At 52.2% G+C, this 15,240-nt stretch overlaps 1 protein-coding gene across 1 annotated transcript in view; it reads left to right on the top strand.

The window, feature by feature from the left end:
- Window positions 1–14,130, top strand: part of LOC140347129 (serine/threonine-protein kinase N1-like) — a 46,253-nt gene extending 32,123 nt beyond the window's left edge. The window contains exons 19-20 of the mRNA XM_072433466.1: window positions 11,265–11,345; window positions 12,733–14,130. Of these exons, the coding sequence (XP_072289567.1) occupies window positions 11,265–11,345; window positions 12,733–12,936 (285 nt within the window). The 3' untranslated portion in view covers window positions 12,937–14,130. The remainder of the gene's footprint in view (window positions 1–11,264; window positions 11,346–12,732) is intronic.
- Window positions 14,131–15,240: the final 1,110 nt, after the last annotated feature.

Below are 15,240 nucleotides of genomic sequence, written 5' to 3'. Positions count from 1 at the left end.
GTTTACGCGTCGCTCCGTGTTTACGCGTCGCGCCGTATTTACGCGTCGCTCCGTGTTTACGTGTTGCTCTGTGTTTACGCGTCGCTCTGTGTTTACGTGTCGCTCCGTGTTTACGTGTCGCTCTGTGTTTACGTGTCGCTCTGTGTTTACGCGTCGCTCTGTGTTTACGTGTCGCTCCGTGTTTACGTGTCGCTCTGTGTTTACGTGTCGCTCTGTGTTTACGCGTCGCTCTGTGTTTACGCGTCGCTCTGTGTTTACGCGTCGCTCCGTGTTTACGTGTTGCTCTGTGTTTACGCGTCGCTCTGTGTTTACGTGTCGCTCCGTGTTTACGTGTCGCTCTGTGTTTACGTGTCGCTCCGTGTTTACGCGTCGCTCTGTGTTTACGCGTCGCTCTGTGTTTACGTGTCGCTCTGTGTTTACGTGTCGCTCCGTGTTTACGCGTCGCTCCGTGTTTACGTGTTGCTCTGTGTTTACGCGTCGCTCTGTGTTTACGTGTCGCTCCGTGTTTACGTGTCGCTCTGTGTTTACGTGTCGCTCCGTGTTTACGCGTCGCTCTGTGTTTACGCGTCGCTCTGTGTTTACGTGTCGCTCTGTGTTTACGTGTCGCTCCGTGTTTACGCGTCGCTCTGTGTTTACGCGTCGCTCTGTGTTTACGTGCCGCTCCGTGTTTACGTGTCGCTCTGTGTTTACGCGTCGCTCCGTGTTTACGTGTCGCTCCGTGTTTACGCGTCGCTCTGTGTTTACGCGTCGCTCCGTGTTTACGTGTCGCTCTGTGTTTACGTGTCGCTCTGTGTTTACGCGTCGCTCTGTGTTTACGTGTCGCTCCGTGTTTACGCGTCGCTCTACGTGTCACTCTGTGTTTACGCGTCGCTCCGTGTTTACGTGTCACTCTGTGTTTACGCGTCGCTCCGTGTTTACGCGTCGCTCTACGTGTCGCTCTGTGTTTACGCGTCGCTCTGTGTTTACGCGTCGCTCCGTGTTTACGCGTCGCTCCGTGTTTACGCGTCGCTCTACGTGTCACTCTGTGTTTACGTGTCGCTCTGTGTTTACGTGTCACTCTGTGTTTACGCGTCGCTCCGTGTTTACGTGTCGCTCTGTGTTTACGTGTCGCTCTGTGTTTACGCGTCGCTCCGTGTTTACGCGTCGCTCCGTGTTTACGCGTCGCTCCGTGTTTACGTGTCGCTCTGTGTTTACGCGTCGCTCTGTGTTTACGCGTCGCTCCGTGTTTATGTGTCGCTCTGTGTTTACGCGTCGCTCCGTGTTTACGCGTCGCTCCGTGTTTACGTGTCGCTCTGTGTTTACGCGTCGCTCTGTGTTTACGCGTCGCTCCGTGTTTACGTGTCGCTCTGTGTTTACGCGTCGCTCCGTGTTTACGCGTCGCTCCGTGTTTACGTGTCGCTCTGTGTTTACGTGTCGCTCTGTGTTTACGCGTCGCTCCGTGTTTACGTGTCACTCTGTGTTTACGTGTCGCTCTGTGTTTACGTGTCGCTCCGTGTTTACGCGTCGCTCTACGTGTCGCTCTGTGTTTACGCGTCGCTCTGTGTTTACGCGTCGCTCCGTGTTTACGTGTCACTCCGTGTTTACGCGTCGCTCCGTGTTTACGTGTCGCTCTGTGTTTACGTGTCGCTCTGTGTTTACGTGTCGCTCCGTGTTTACGTGTCGCTCCGTGTTTACGTGTCACTCTGTATTTACGCGTCGCTCTGTGTTTACGCGTCGCTCCGTGTTTATGTGTCACTCTGTGTTTACGCGTCGCTCCGTGTTTACGCGTCGCTCCGTGTTTATGTGTCACTCTGTGTTTACGTGTCGCTCTGTGTTTACGCGTCGCTCTGTGTTTACGTGTCGCTCTGTGTTTACGCGTCGCTCCGTGTTTACGTGTCACTCTGTGTTTACGTGTCGCTCTGTGTTTACGTGTCGCTCTGTGTTTACGTGTCGCTCCGTGTTTACGTGTCGCTCCGTGTTTACGTGTCACTCTGTATTTACGTGTCGCTCTGTGTTTACGCGTCGCTCTACGTGTCGCTCTGTGTTTACGTGTCGCTCTGTGTTTACGTGTCGCTCCGTGTTTACGTGTCGCTCCGTGTTTACCCGTCGCTCCGTGTTTACGTGTCGCTCTGTGTTTACGCGTCGCTCCGTGTTTACGTGTTGCTCCGTGTTTACGCGTCGCTCCGTGTTTACGTGTCGCTCTGTGTTTACGTGTCGCTCTTTGTTTACGTGTCGCTCTACGTGTCGCTCTGTGTTTACGTGTCGCTCTGTGTTTACGTGTCGCTCCGTGTTTACGTGTCGCTCTGTGTTTACGCGTTGCTCCGTGTTTACGCGCCGCTCTGTGTTTACGCGTCGCTCCGTGTTTACGTGTTGCTCCGTGTTTACGTGTCGCTCTGTGTTTACGCGTCGCGTTTACGTGTTGCTCCGTGTTTACGTGTCGCTCCGTGTTTACGCGTCGCTCTGTGTTTACGTGTCACTCCGTGTTTACGTGTCGCTCTACGTGTCGCTCTGTGTTTACGTGTCGCTCTGTGTTTACGCGTCGCTCCGTGTTTACGCGTCGCTCCGTGTTTACGCGTCGCTCTACGTGTCGCTCTGTGTTTACGCGTTGCTCCGTGTTTACGTGTCACTCTGTGTTTACGCGTCGCTCTGTGTTTACGCGTCACTCCGTGTTTACGTGTCGCTCTGTGTTTACGCGTCGCTCCGTGTTTACGCGTCGCTCCGTGTTTACGTGTCGCTCTGTGTTTACGTGTCGCTCTGTGTTTACGCGTCGCTCCGTGTTTACGTGTCACTCTGTGTTTACGTGTCGCTCTGTGTTTACGTGTCGCTCCGTGTTTACGCGTCGCTCTACGTGTCGCTCTGTGTTTACGCGTCGCTCTGTGTTTACGCGTCGCTCCGTGTTTACGTGTCACTCCGTGTTTACGCGTCGCTCCGTGTTTACGTGTCGCTCTGTGTTTACGTGTCGCTCTGTGTTTACGTGTCGCTCCGTGTTTACGTGTCGCTCCGTGTTTACGTGTCACTCTGTATTTACGCGTCGCTCTGTGTTTACGCGTCGCTCCGTGTTTATGTGTCACTCTGTGTTTACGCGTCGCTCCGTGTTTACGCGTCGCTCCGTGTTTATGTGTCACTCTGTGTTTACGTGTCGCTCTGTGTTTACGCGTCGCTCCGTGTTTACGTGTCACTCTGTGTTTACGTGTCGCTCTGTGTTTACGTGTCGCTCTGTGTTTACGTGTCGCTCCGTGTTTACGTGTCGCTCCGTGTTTACGTGTCACTCTGTGTTTACGTGTCGCTCTGTGTTTACGCGTCGCTCCGTGTTTACGTGTCGCTCCGTGTTTACGCGTCGCTCTACGTGTCGCTCTGTGTTTACGCGTCGCTCTGTGTTTACGCGTCGCTCCGTGTTTACGTGTCGCTCCGTGTTTACGCGTCGCTCTACGTGTCACTCTGTGTTTACGCGTCGCTCCGTGTTTACGTGTCACTCTGTGTTTACGCGTCGCTCCGTGTTTACGCGTCGCTCTACGTGTCGCTCTGTGTTTACGCGTCGCTCTGTGTTTACGCGTCGCTCCGTGTTTACGTGTCGCTCCGTGTTTAAGCGTCGCTCTACGTGTCACTCTGTGTTTACGCGTCGCTCCGTGTTTCCGCGTCGCTCTACGTGTCGCTCTGTGTTTACGCGTCGCTCTGTGTTTACGCGTCGCTCCGTGTTTACGTGTCGCTCTGTGTTTACGTGTCGCTCTGTGTTTACGCGTCGCTCCGTGTTTACGCGTCGCTCCGTGTTTACGTGTCGCTCTGTGTTTACGCGTCGCTCTGTGTTTACGCGTCGCTCCGTGTTTATGTGTCGCTCTGTGTTTACGCGTCGCTCCGTGTTTACGCGTCGCTCCGTGTTTACGTGTCGCTCTGTGTTTACGCGTCGCTCCGTGTTTACGCGTCGCTCTACGTGTCGCTCTGTGTTTACGCGTCGCTCTGTGTTTACGCGTCGCTCCGTGTTTACGCGTCGCTCCGTGTTTACGTGTCGCTCTGTGTTTACGTGTCGCTCTGTGTTTACGTGTCGCTCCGTGTTTACGTGTCACTCTGTATTTACGCGTCGCTCTGTGTTTACGCGTCGCTCCGTGTTTATGTGTCACTCTGTGTTTACGTGTCGCTCTGTGTTTACGCGTCGCTCTGTGTTTACGTGTCGCTCTGTGTTTACGCGTCGCTCCGTGTTTACGTGTCACTCTGTGTTTACGTGTCGCTCTGTGTTTACGCGTCGCTCTACGTGTCGCTCTGTGTTTACGTGTCGCTCTGTGTTTACGTGTCGCTCCGTGTTTACGCGTCGCTCCGTGTTTACGTGTCGCTCTGTGTTTACGCGTCGCTCCGTGTTTACGTGTTGCTCCGTGTTTACGCGTCGCTCCGTGTTTACGTGTCGCTCTGTGTTTACGTGTCGCTCTGTGTTTACGTGTCGCTCTACGTGTCGCTCTGTGTTTACGTGTCGCTCTGTGTTTACGTGTCGCTCCGTGTTTACGTGTCGCTCTGTGTTTACGCGTTGCTCCGTGTTTACGCGCCGCTCTGTGTTTACGCGTCGCTCCGTGTTTACGTGTTGCTCCGTGTTTACGTGTCGCTCTGTGTTTACGCGTCGCGCCGTGTTTACGTGTTGCTCCGTGTTTACGTGTCGCTCCGTGTTTACGCGTCGCTCTGTGTTTACGTGTCACTCCGTGTTTACGTGTCGCTCTACGTGTCGCTCTGTGTTTACGCGTCGCTCCGTGTTTACGTGTCACTCTGTGTTTACGTGTCGCTCTGTGTTTACGCGTCGCTCCGTGTTTACGCGTCGCTCCGTGTTTACGCGTCGCTCTACGTGTCGCTCTGTGTTTACGCGTTGCTCCGTGTTTACGTGTCACTCTGTGTTTACGTGTCGCTCTGTGTTTACGTGTCGCTCTGTGTTTACGTGTCACTCTGTGTTTACGCGTCGCTCTGTGTTTACGCGTCGCTCCGTGTTTACGTGTCGCTCTGTGTTTACGCGTCGCTCCGTGTTTACGCGTCGCTCCGTGTTTACGTGTCGCTCTGTGTTTACGTGTCGCTCTGTGTTTACGCGTCGCTCCGTGTTTACGTGTCACTCTGTGTTTACGTGTCGCTCTGTGTTTACGTGTCGCTCCGTGTTTACGCGTCGCTCTACGTGTCGCTCTGTGTTTACGCGTCGCTCTGTGTTTACGCGTCGCTCCGTGTTTACGTGTCACTCCGTGTTTACGCGTCGCTCCGTGTTTACGTGTCGCTCTGTGTTTACGTGTCGCTCTGTGTTTACGTGTCGCTCCGTGTTTACGTGTCGCTCTGTGTTTACGTGTCGCTCCGTGTTTACGTGTCGCTCCGTGTTTACGTGTCACTCTGTATTTACGCGTCGCTCTGTGTTTACGCGTCGCTCCGTGTTTATGTGTCACTCTGTGTTTACGCGTCGCTCCGTGTTTACGCGTCGCTCCGTGTTTACGTGTCGCTCTATGTTTACGCGTCGCTCTGTGTTTACGTGTCGCTCCGTGTTTACGTGTCGCTCTGTGTTTACGTGTCGCTCTACGTGTCGCTCTGTGTTTACGTGTCGCTCTGTGTTTACGTGTCGCTCCGTGTTTACGCGTCGCTCCGTGTTTACGTGTCGCTCTGTGTTTACGCGTCGCTCCGTGTTTACGTGTTGCTCCGTGTTTACGTGTCGCTCTGTGTTTACGCGTCGCGCCGTGTTTACGTGTTGCTCCGTGTTTACGTGTCGCTCCGTGTTTACGTGTCGCTCTGTGTTTACGCGTCGCTCCGTGTTTACGTGTCACTCTGTGTTTACGTGTCGCTCTGTGTTTACGCGTCGCTCCGTGTTTACGCGTCGCTCCGTGTTTACGCGTCGCTCTACGTGTCGCTCTGTGTTTACGCGTTGCTCCGTGTTTACGCGTCGCTCTGTGTTTACGTGTCGCTCTGTGTTTACGCGTCGCTCCGTGTTTACGTGTCACTCTGTGTTTACGTGTCGCTCTGTGTTTACGTGTCGCTCTGTGTTTACGTGTCGCTCCGTGTTTACGTGTCGCTCCGTGTTTACGTGTCACTCTGTGTTTACGTGTCGCTCTGTGTTTACGTGTCACTCTGTATTTACGCGTCGCTCCGTGTTTACGTGTCGCTCTGTGTTTACGCGTCGCTCTACGTGTCGCTCTGTGTTTACGTGTCGCTCTGTGTTTACGTGTCGCTCTGTGTTTACGTGTCGCTCCGTGTTTACGCGTCGCTCCGTGTTTACGTGTCGCTCTGTGTTTACGCGTCGCTCCGTGTTTACGTGTTGCTCCGTGTTTACGCGTTGCTCCGTGTTTACGTGTCACTCTGTGTTTACGTGTCGCTCCGTGTTTACGCGTCGCTCTACGTGTCGCTCTGTGTTTACGCGTCGCTCCGTGTTTACGTGTCACTCTGTGTTTACGTGTCGCTCCGTGTTTACGTGTCGCTCTATGTTTACGCGTCGCTCTGTGTTTACGTGTCGCTCCGTGTTTACGTGTCGCTCTGTGTTTACGTGTCGCTCTGTGTTTACGTGTCGCTCTACGTGTCGCTCTGTGTTTACGTGTCGCTCTGTGTTTACGTGTCGCTCCGTGTTTACGTGTCGCTCTGTGTTTACGCGTTGCTCCGTGTTTACGCGCCGCTCTGTGTTTACGCGTCGCTCCGTGTTTACGTGTTGCTCCGTGTTTACGTGTCGCTCTGTGTTTACGCGTCGCGCCGTGTTTACGTGTTGCTCCGTGTTTACGTGTCGCTCCGTGTTTACGTGTCGCTCTGTGTTTACGCGTCGCTCTGTGTTTACGTGTCACTCCGTGTTTACGTGTCGCTCTACGTGTCGCTCTGTGTTTACGCGTCGCTCCGTGTTTACGTGTCACTCTGTGTTTACGTGTCGCTCTGTGTTTACGCGTCGCTCCGTGTTTACGCGTCGCTCCGTGTTTACGCGTCGCTCTACGTGTCGCTCTGTGTTTACGCGTTGCTCCGTGTTTACGTGTCACTCTGTGTTTACGTGTCGCTCTGTGTTTACGTGTCGCTCTGTGTTTACGCGTCGCTCCGTGTTTACGCGTCGCTCCGTGTTTACGTGTCGCTCTGTGTTTACGTGTCGCTCTGTGTTTACGCGTCGCTCCGTGTTTACGTGTCACTCTGTGTTTACGTGTCGCTCTGTGTTTACGTGTCGCTCCGTGTTTACGCGTCGCTCTACGTGTCGCTCTGTGTTTACGCGTCGCTCTGTGTTTACGCGTCGCTCTACGCGTCGCTCCGTGTTTACGTGTTGCTCTGTGTTTACGCGTCGCTCTGTGTTTACGTGTCGCTCCGTGTTTACGTGTCGCTCTGTGTTTACGTGTCGCTCTGTGTTTACGCGTCGCTCTGTGTTTACGCGTCGCTCTGTGTTTACGCGTCGCTCCGTGTTTACGTGTTGCTCTGTGTTTACGCGTCGCTCTGTGTTTACGTGTCGCTCCGTGTTTACGTGTCGCTCCGTGTTTACGCGTCGCTCCGTGTTTACGCGTCGCTCTGTGTTTACGCGTCGCTCTGTGTTTACGTGTCGCTCTGTGTTTACGTGTCGCTCCGTGTTTACGCGTCGCTCTGTGTTTACGCGTCGCTCCGTGTTTACGTGTTGCTCTGTGTTTACGCGTCGCTCTGTGTTTACGTGTCGCTCCGTGTTTACGTGTCGCTCTGTGTTTACGTGTCGCTCCGTGTTTACGCGTCGCTCTGTGTTTACGCGTCGCTCTGTGTTTACGTGTCGCTCTGTGTTTACGTGTCGCTCCGTGTTTACGCGTCGCTCTGTGTTTACGCGTCGCTCTGTGTTTACGTGTCGCTCCGTGTTTACGTGTCGCTCTGTGTTTACGCGTCGCTCCGTGTTTACGTGTCGCTCCGTGTTTACGCGTCGCTCTACGTGTCGCTCTGTGTTTACGTGTCGCTCTGTGTTTACGCGTCGCTCCGTGTTTACGTGTCGCTCTGTGTTTACGTGTCGCTCTGTGTTTACGCGTCGCTCCGTGTTTACGTGTCGCTCCGTGTTTACGCGTCGCTCTACGTGTCGCTCTGTGTTTACGCGTCGCTCTGTGTTTACGCGTCGCTCCGTGTTTACGTGTCGCTCCGTGTTTACGCGTCGCTCTACGTGTCACTCTGTGTTTACGCGTCGCTCCGTGTTTACGTGTCACTCCGTGTTTACGCGTCGCTCCGTGTTTACGTGTCGCTCTGTGTTTACGTGTCGCTCTGTGTTTACGTGTCGCTCCGTGTTTACGTGTCGCTCCGTGTTTACGTGTCACTCTGTATTTACGCGTCGCTCTGTGTTTACGTGTCGCTCTACGTGTCGCTCTGTGTTTACGCGTCGCTCCGTGTTTACGTGTCACTCTGTGTTTACGTGTCGCTCTGTGTTTACGCGTCGCTCCGTGTTTACGCGTCGCTCCGTGTTTACGCGTCGCTCTACGTGTCGCTCTGTGTTTACGCGTTGCTCCGTGTTTACGTGTCACTCTGTGTTTACGTGTCGCTCTGTGTTTACGTGTCACTCTGTGTTTACGCGTCGCTCTGTGTTTACGCGTCGCTCCGTGTTTACGTGTCGCTCTGTGTTTACGCGTCGCTCCGTGTTTACGCGTCGCTCCGTGTTTACGTGTCGCTCTGTGTTTACGTGTCGCTCTGTGTTTACGCGTCGCTCTGTGTTTACGCGTCGCTCTGTGTTTACGCGTCGCTCCGTGTTTACGTGTCACTCCGTGTTTACGCGTCGCTCCGTGTTTACGTGTCGCTCTGTGTTTACGTGTCGCTCTGTGTTTACGTGTCGCTCCGTGTTTACGTGTCGCTCCGTGTTTACGTGTCACTCTGTGTTTACGCGTCGCTCTGTGTTTACGCGTCGCTCCGTGTTTATGTGTCACTCTGTGTTTACGCGTCGCTCCGTGTTTACGCGTCGCTCCGTGTTTATGTGTCACTCTGTGTTTACGTGTCGCTCTGTGTTTACGCGTCGCTCCGTGTTTACGTGTCACTCTGTGTTTACGTGTCGCTCTGTGTTTACGTGTCGCTCCGTGTTTACGTGTCGCTCCGTGTTTACGTGTCGCTCCGTGTTTACGTGTCACTCTGTATTTACGCGTCGCTCCGTGTTTACGTGTCGCTCTGTGTTTACGCGTCGCTCTACGTGTCGCTCCGTGTTTACGTGTCGCTCCGTGTTTACGCGTCGCTCTACGTGTCACTCTGTGTTTACGCGTCGCTCCGTGTTTACGCGTCGCTCTACGTGTCGCTCTGTGTTTACGCGTCGCTCTGTGTTTACGCGTCGCTCCGTGTTTACGTGTCGCTCCGTGTTTACGCGTCGCTCTACGTGTCACTCTGTGTTTACGTGTCGCTCTGTGTTTACGCGTCGCTCCGTGTTTACGCGTCGCTCTACGTGTCGCTCTGTGTTTACGCGTCGCTCTGTGTTTACGCGTCGCTCCGTGTTTACGTGTCGCTCTGTGTTTACGTGTCGCTCTGTGTTTACGCGTCGCTCCGTGTTTACGCGTCGCTCCGTGTTTACGCGTCGCTCCGTGTTTACGTGTCGCTCTGTGTTTACGCGTCGCTCTGTGTTTACGCGTCGCTCCGTGTTTATGTGTCGCTCTGTGTTTACGCGTCGCTCCGTGTTTACGTGTCGCTCTGTGTTTACGCGTCGCTCCGTGTTTACGTGTCGCTCTGTGTTTACGCGTCGCTCTGTGTTTACGCGTCGCTCCGTGTTTACGTGTCGCTCTGTGTTTACGCGTCGCTCCGTGTTTACGCGTCGCTCCGTGTTTACGCGTCGCTCTGTGTTTACGTGTCGCTCTGTGTTTACGCGTCGCTCCGTGTTTACGTGTCACTCTGTGTTTACGTGTCGCTCTGTGTTTACGTGTCGCTCCGTGTTTACGCGTCGCTCTACGTGTCGCTCTGTGTTTACGCGTCGCTCTGTGTTTACGCGTCGCTCCGTGTTTACATGTCACTCCGTGTTTACGCGTCGCTCCGTGTTTACGTGTCGCTCTGTGTTTACGTGTCGCTCTGTGTTTACGTGTCGCTCCGTGTTTACGTGTCGCTCCGTGTTTACGTGTCACTCTGTGTTTACGCGTCGCTCCGTGTTTACGCGTCGCTCCGTGTTTATGTGTCACTCTGTGTTTATGTGTCACTCTGTGTTTACGTGTCGCTCCGTGTTTACGCGTCGCTCTGTGTTTACGTGTCGCTCTGTGTTTACGCGTCGCTCCGTGTTTACGTGTCACTCTGTGTTTACGTGTCGCTCTGTGTTTACGTGTCGCTCCGTGTTTACGTGTCGCTCCGTGTTTACGTGTCACTCTGTATTTACGCGTCGCTCCGTGTTTACGTGTCGCTCTGTGTTTACGCGTCGCTCTACGTGTCGCTCTGTGTTTACGTGTCGCTCTGTGTTTACGTGTCGCTCTGTGTTTACGCGTCGCTCCGTGTTTACGTGTCGCTCTGTGTTTACGCGTCGCTCCGTGTTTACGTGTTGCTCCGTGTTTACGCGTCACTCTGTGTTTACGTGTCGCTCCGTGTTTACGCGTCGCTCCGTGTTTACGTGTCGCTCTGTGTTTACGCGTCGCTCCGTGTTTACGTGTTGCTCCGTGTTTACGCGTCACTCTGTGTTTACGTGTCGCTCTGTGTTTACGTGTCGCTCTGTGTTTACGTGTCGCTCTGTGTTTACGTGTCGCTCTGTGTTTACGCGTCGCTCCGTGTTTACGTGTCGCTCTATGTTTACGCGTCGCTCTGTGTTTACGTGTCGCTCCGTGTTTACGTGTCGCTCCGTGTTTACGTGTCGCTCTGTGTTTACGTGTCGCTCTACGTGTCGCTCTGTGTTTACGTGTCGCTCTGTGTTTACGTGTCGCTCCGTGTTTACGCGTCGCTCCGTGTTTACGTGTCGCTCTGTGTTTACGCGTCGCTCCGTGTTTACGTGTTGCTCCGTGTTTACGTGTTGCTCCGTGTTTATTTGTCGCTCTGTGTTTACGCGTCGCTCCGTGTTTACGTGTCACTCTGTGTTTACGTGTCGCTCTGTGTTTACGCGTCGCTCCGTGTTTACGCGTCGCTCTACGTGTCGCTCTGTGTTTACGCGTCGCTCCGTGTTTACGTGTCACTCTGTGTTTACGTGTCGCTCTGTGTTTACGTGTCGCTCCGTGTTTACGCGTCGCTCTGTGTTTACGCGTCGCTCTGTGTTTACGTGTCACTCTGTGTTTACGTGTCGCTCTGTGTTTACGTGTCGCTCCGTGTTTACGCGTCGCTCTGTGTTTACGTGTCACTCTGTGTTTACGTGTCGCTCTGTGTTTACGTGTCGCTCCGTGTTTACGCGTCGCTCTGTGTTTACGCGTCGCTCTGTGTTTACGTGTCGCTCTGTGTTGCAGCTGCTGAAGAGAAACCCTTTAAAACGACTCGGATCTGGAGAAAGAGACGCCAACGAGATCAAGGGAGAGAAGTTCTATGAGGTGAAGAAGAGATCTGTTTTCTGTACAACATGGGGGAGGAGCCACACTACATGGGGGAGGGGCCACTCTACATGGGGGAGGAGCCACACTACATGGGGGAGGGGCCACTCTACATGGGGGAGGAGCCACACTACATGGGGGAGGAGCCACTCTACATGGGGGAGGAGCCACTCTACATGGGGGAGGAGCCACTCTACATGGGGGAGGAGCCACACTACATGGGGGAGGAGCCACACTACATGGGGGAGGAGCCACTCAAAGCACTGGAAGAACAACTTTTAGGACTACGACAAAGTCTGGGGAATAAAGTCTGGCGGTAATGCAACACTCGGCTGTCGACTGCCATAAAACAATAACAACAACATCTACATGGGGGAGGAGCCACTCTACATGGGGGAGGAGCCACTCTACATGGGGGAGGAGCCACTCTACATGGGGGAGGAGCCACACTACATGGGGGAGGAGCCACACTACATGGGGGAGGGGCCAACCTACCAGGGCAATCCAGGCTCAATAAACCCTTAGTTTTGTGCTGCTTCTCTTCTCCTCTGCACATGCTCAGTTAGAGCTTCTCTTCTCCTTTGCACATGCTCAGTTAGAGCTTCTCTTCTCCTCTGCACATGCTCAGTTAGAGCTTCTCTTCTCCTTTGCACATGCTCAGTTAGAGCTTCTCTTCTCCTCTGCACATGCTCAGTTAGAGCTTCTCTTCTCCTCTGCACATGCTCAGTTAGAGCTTCTCTTCTCCTCTGCACATGCTCAGTTAGAGCTTCTCTTCTCCTTTGCACATGCTCAGTTAGAGCTTCTCTTCTCCTCTGCACATGCTCAGTTAGAGCTTCTCTTCTCCTCTGCACATGCTCAGTTAGAGCTTCTCTTCTCCTCTGCACATGCTCAGTTAGAGCTTCTCTTCTCCTCTGCACATGCTCAGTTAGAGCTTCTCTTCTCCTCTGCACATGCTCAGTTAGAGCTTCACTTCTCCTCTGCACATGCTCAGTTAGAGCTTCACTCCTCTGCACATGCTCAGTTAGAGCTTCACTCCTCTGCACAGGCTCAGTTAGTGCCTCTGAACACGCCCACAGACTGAGCAGCTGCAGGAGAAGAAGAACTAAGCTTCCTGCAGTACTGCTGAGCGCCTGTAGAGGCTCCAGCAGCAGAAGTGAGGGGGAAAAACGGGCTGATTTGGAAATATTTAGGAAAAATGTAAATATAGTTGTTACAGACGATCATTTTAGATTTTATTGGTCAATCACTACTCGTCTTGATCGCCCTGACAACGCGCCGCTGCAAACTAACACTTTACACGCCTCAGTCCCAATATGTACAATAGAAATAAGGATTTGACCAGTGAATCGCTGTTAACTCGATGGTAATGACACGCGTCCCGTTCCAGAGCATAGACTGGGACGCGCTGCTGCTGAAGACGCTGACTCCGCCCTTCCTGCCGGTGATAAAGGCGTCGCTGGACCTGAGTAACTTCGACAGCGACTTCACGGCTCTGAGGCCCGAGCTGTCTCCGCCCCTGTCGCCCTCGGCGCTGACGCAGGAGCAGCAGGACGCCTTCAAGGACTTCGACTTCTGCGCGCTGCACGGATGAAACGCTGAACAGGGGAATTAGCGGGGAGAGGAAGGGTCAAAGGTTAAAGGTCCTGTATTATGCTAAATATGCTACTTCTTATATTTTCTGCCGCGCTGTGAAGTCCCTTTAAAACGTCATCGAAACAGTCGAGAATCCTGAATGAAAGCAAAAGGTATTCCAATGCTAACTACTGTGCGCTACTTCATGTGTGACGTCACATACTCATCGCTACTGCCATCTGGAGGACAAAAGCCGCATGTTCACTGTGGGTGGAGCCAACAATAAGTCTGAAAACAAAGGATTCTTTCTCTTCTGTCACGCCCCCAAAGACCAGTGGACTTACAGCTTATCACTCCCGACTGAGCTGTTTGTTTCAGCTCGTTAGCAGCTAATGCTAATGCTAGTTTACATGTCATTGCGCGGTTATGCTAGTAAACGTTAGCCTACTCGCAGACAGTTTTCCAACTGTCCGGGTGTTATATTTTAGGATTTTAGGACAGACAAAGTCTGTGAAAGCTTTGAGGACGTGTCCGGTGCAGAGGGCGTGTCCGGTGCAGAGGACGTGTCCGGTGCAGAGGGCGTGTCCGGTGCAGAGGGCGTGTCCGGTGCAGAGGGCGTGTCAGCGACTCCTCAAGTATCAACCCTTTTCATTTTCACTCTCATGCTCTGTTTTTCATGACTCTTTAACAGCGAGCGGCAGCAGCGCGTGTGAGATTTTCAAAATGGCGGAAATAACAAATAAGTCACTGAAAAGTGTGAATAAAACGGTTAAATCACATTCTCTGGCTGCGTCACAATAAAAGGGCAAAATACAGGACTTTAACCCGAGCTTTTCAGGGTGAACAGAGTGTAAACGTGCAGCTGGACACGTGGCTTTAGCAGCGTTTGGACTGGACAGGAAGTGGGTTTGGACTGGGACAGGAAGTGGGTTTGGACTGGACAGGAAGTGGGTTTGGACTGGGACAGGAAGTGGGTTTGGACTGGACAGGAAGTGGGTTTGGACTGGACAGGAAGTGGGTTTGGACTGGACAGGAAGTGGGTTTGGACTGGACAGGAAGTGGGTTTGTCCCTCACTCTTAAAACGTTGCTCGCTTCGTGGCCTTTGCTTCCTTTTTGAGTTTGAAAAGCGACTGCAGTTCAGAGCTTTTCCTATGCACCACTGTGACGGCCGCGCACTGCCTCAGACCAAAGCGACACGCGCTGCAAAAAGGAGCGACTGTGTTATTATATATATTTTATTTATATATATATATATATTATATATATATATATATATATATATATATATATATATACCTTATTCTATAGTATTATCTAATTATATTGTAATGTGTTCAAATCAAATATAACAAATTTGAAAATGTTTTTTGAGGGAAACTAATGCCCTGATGATTCAGTCTGACCTCTGTCAGTCTGAGGTCAGAGACAAGGTCAGTCTGACCGGTGGATTAGCCAATCGGGGACAATTAGTCTTTTCTTCTAAAAGTCTGAAGAATTTGAAAAGGGAAATTTACTCTCGGAAACATTGTATTCACACGTTCTGTCCTCTCGGGTTTCCATGGTAACACAAGGCTCGTCCTTCAGTCCGGCTCGCTCTCCTTTTTGCAGCGTAACGGTCATTTTTTCACCACGACGACTCGATCTGTGAAAAGCAAAGGAATCACTCGTTAAAGTGAAGCTGAACGTTTTAGAATCAGATTCGAGCTCTTTTCACTTTGACCTTTGCTTTTCCACATTTTCGCCGTTTCTAGAATCACGTTATTTAATCACTTTTGTCCCTCTTTCCGGCTCGTAGCGGCGCTCACATTTCACTAAACGCATGTGCAACCTGTGAAGCTGAATATTCTATTACCGTAATATTCCCACATTTAGCTTGAATAGAAAAAGCCATAGCTAATATATAGATGTCACTGAATATAAATATATGAAAATAGCCATATTGATAGCCAGAGAAAAGTGTATGTATTTTGAACTAGGAGATACTATTCTGTGATAAAAAGATGTATAGTTATTAACGTGCAATAAAGAAATAAAACGTAGCTTAGTTCACCCAAAGACAAAATCGCGAGTCGCATCGTCTTCCATGAATTAGCAAAGCACTCGTCGTTAGCGGAAAATTAGCTATTGAGTAAATGTTAGAAATGTGTCGGTTTCGTCGCGTTTGTTTTCCCCGAGTGAGAAAGTTCCAGAAACGCAGATGAAAGTCAAAGCAAAGGTCCTGAAGTGGACAAAGGTCCTGAAGTGGACAAAGGTCCTGAAGTGGACAAAGGTCCTGAAGTGGACAAAGGTCCTGAAGTGGACAAAGGCGGACGCGGTTTGTTT

Source organism: Eucyclogobius newberryi, unplaced genomic scaffold (genome assembly GCF_026437365.1).
Source record: "Eucyclogobius newberryi isolate DKJ021-1_F unplaced genomic scaffold, fEucNew1.0.hap1 SCAF_6, whole genome shotgun sequence".
Lineage (NCBI taxonomy): Eukaryota > Metazoa > Chordata > Actinopteri > Gobiiformes > Gobiidae > Eucyclogobius > Eucyclogobius newberryi.
The sequence above is the reverse complement of the archived record's forward strand: the minus strand, read 5'-3'. Positions and strand labels throughout refer to the sequence as shown.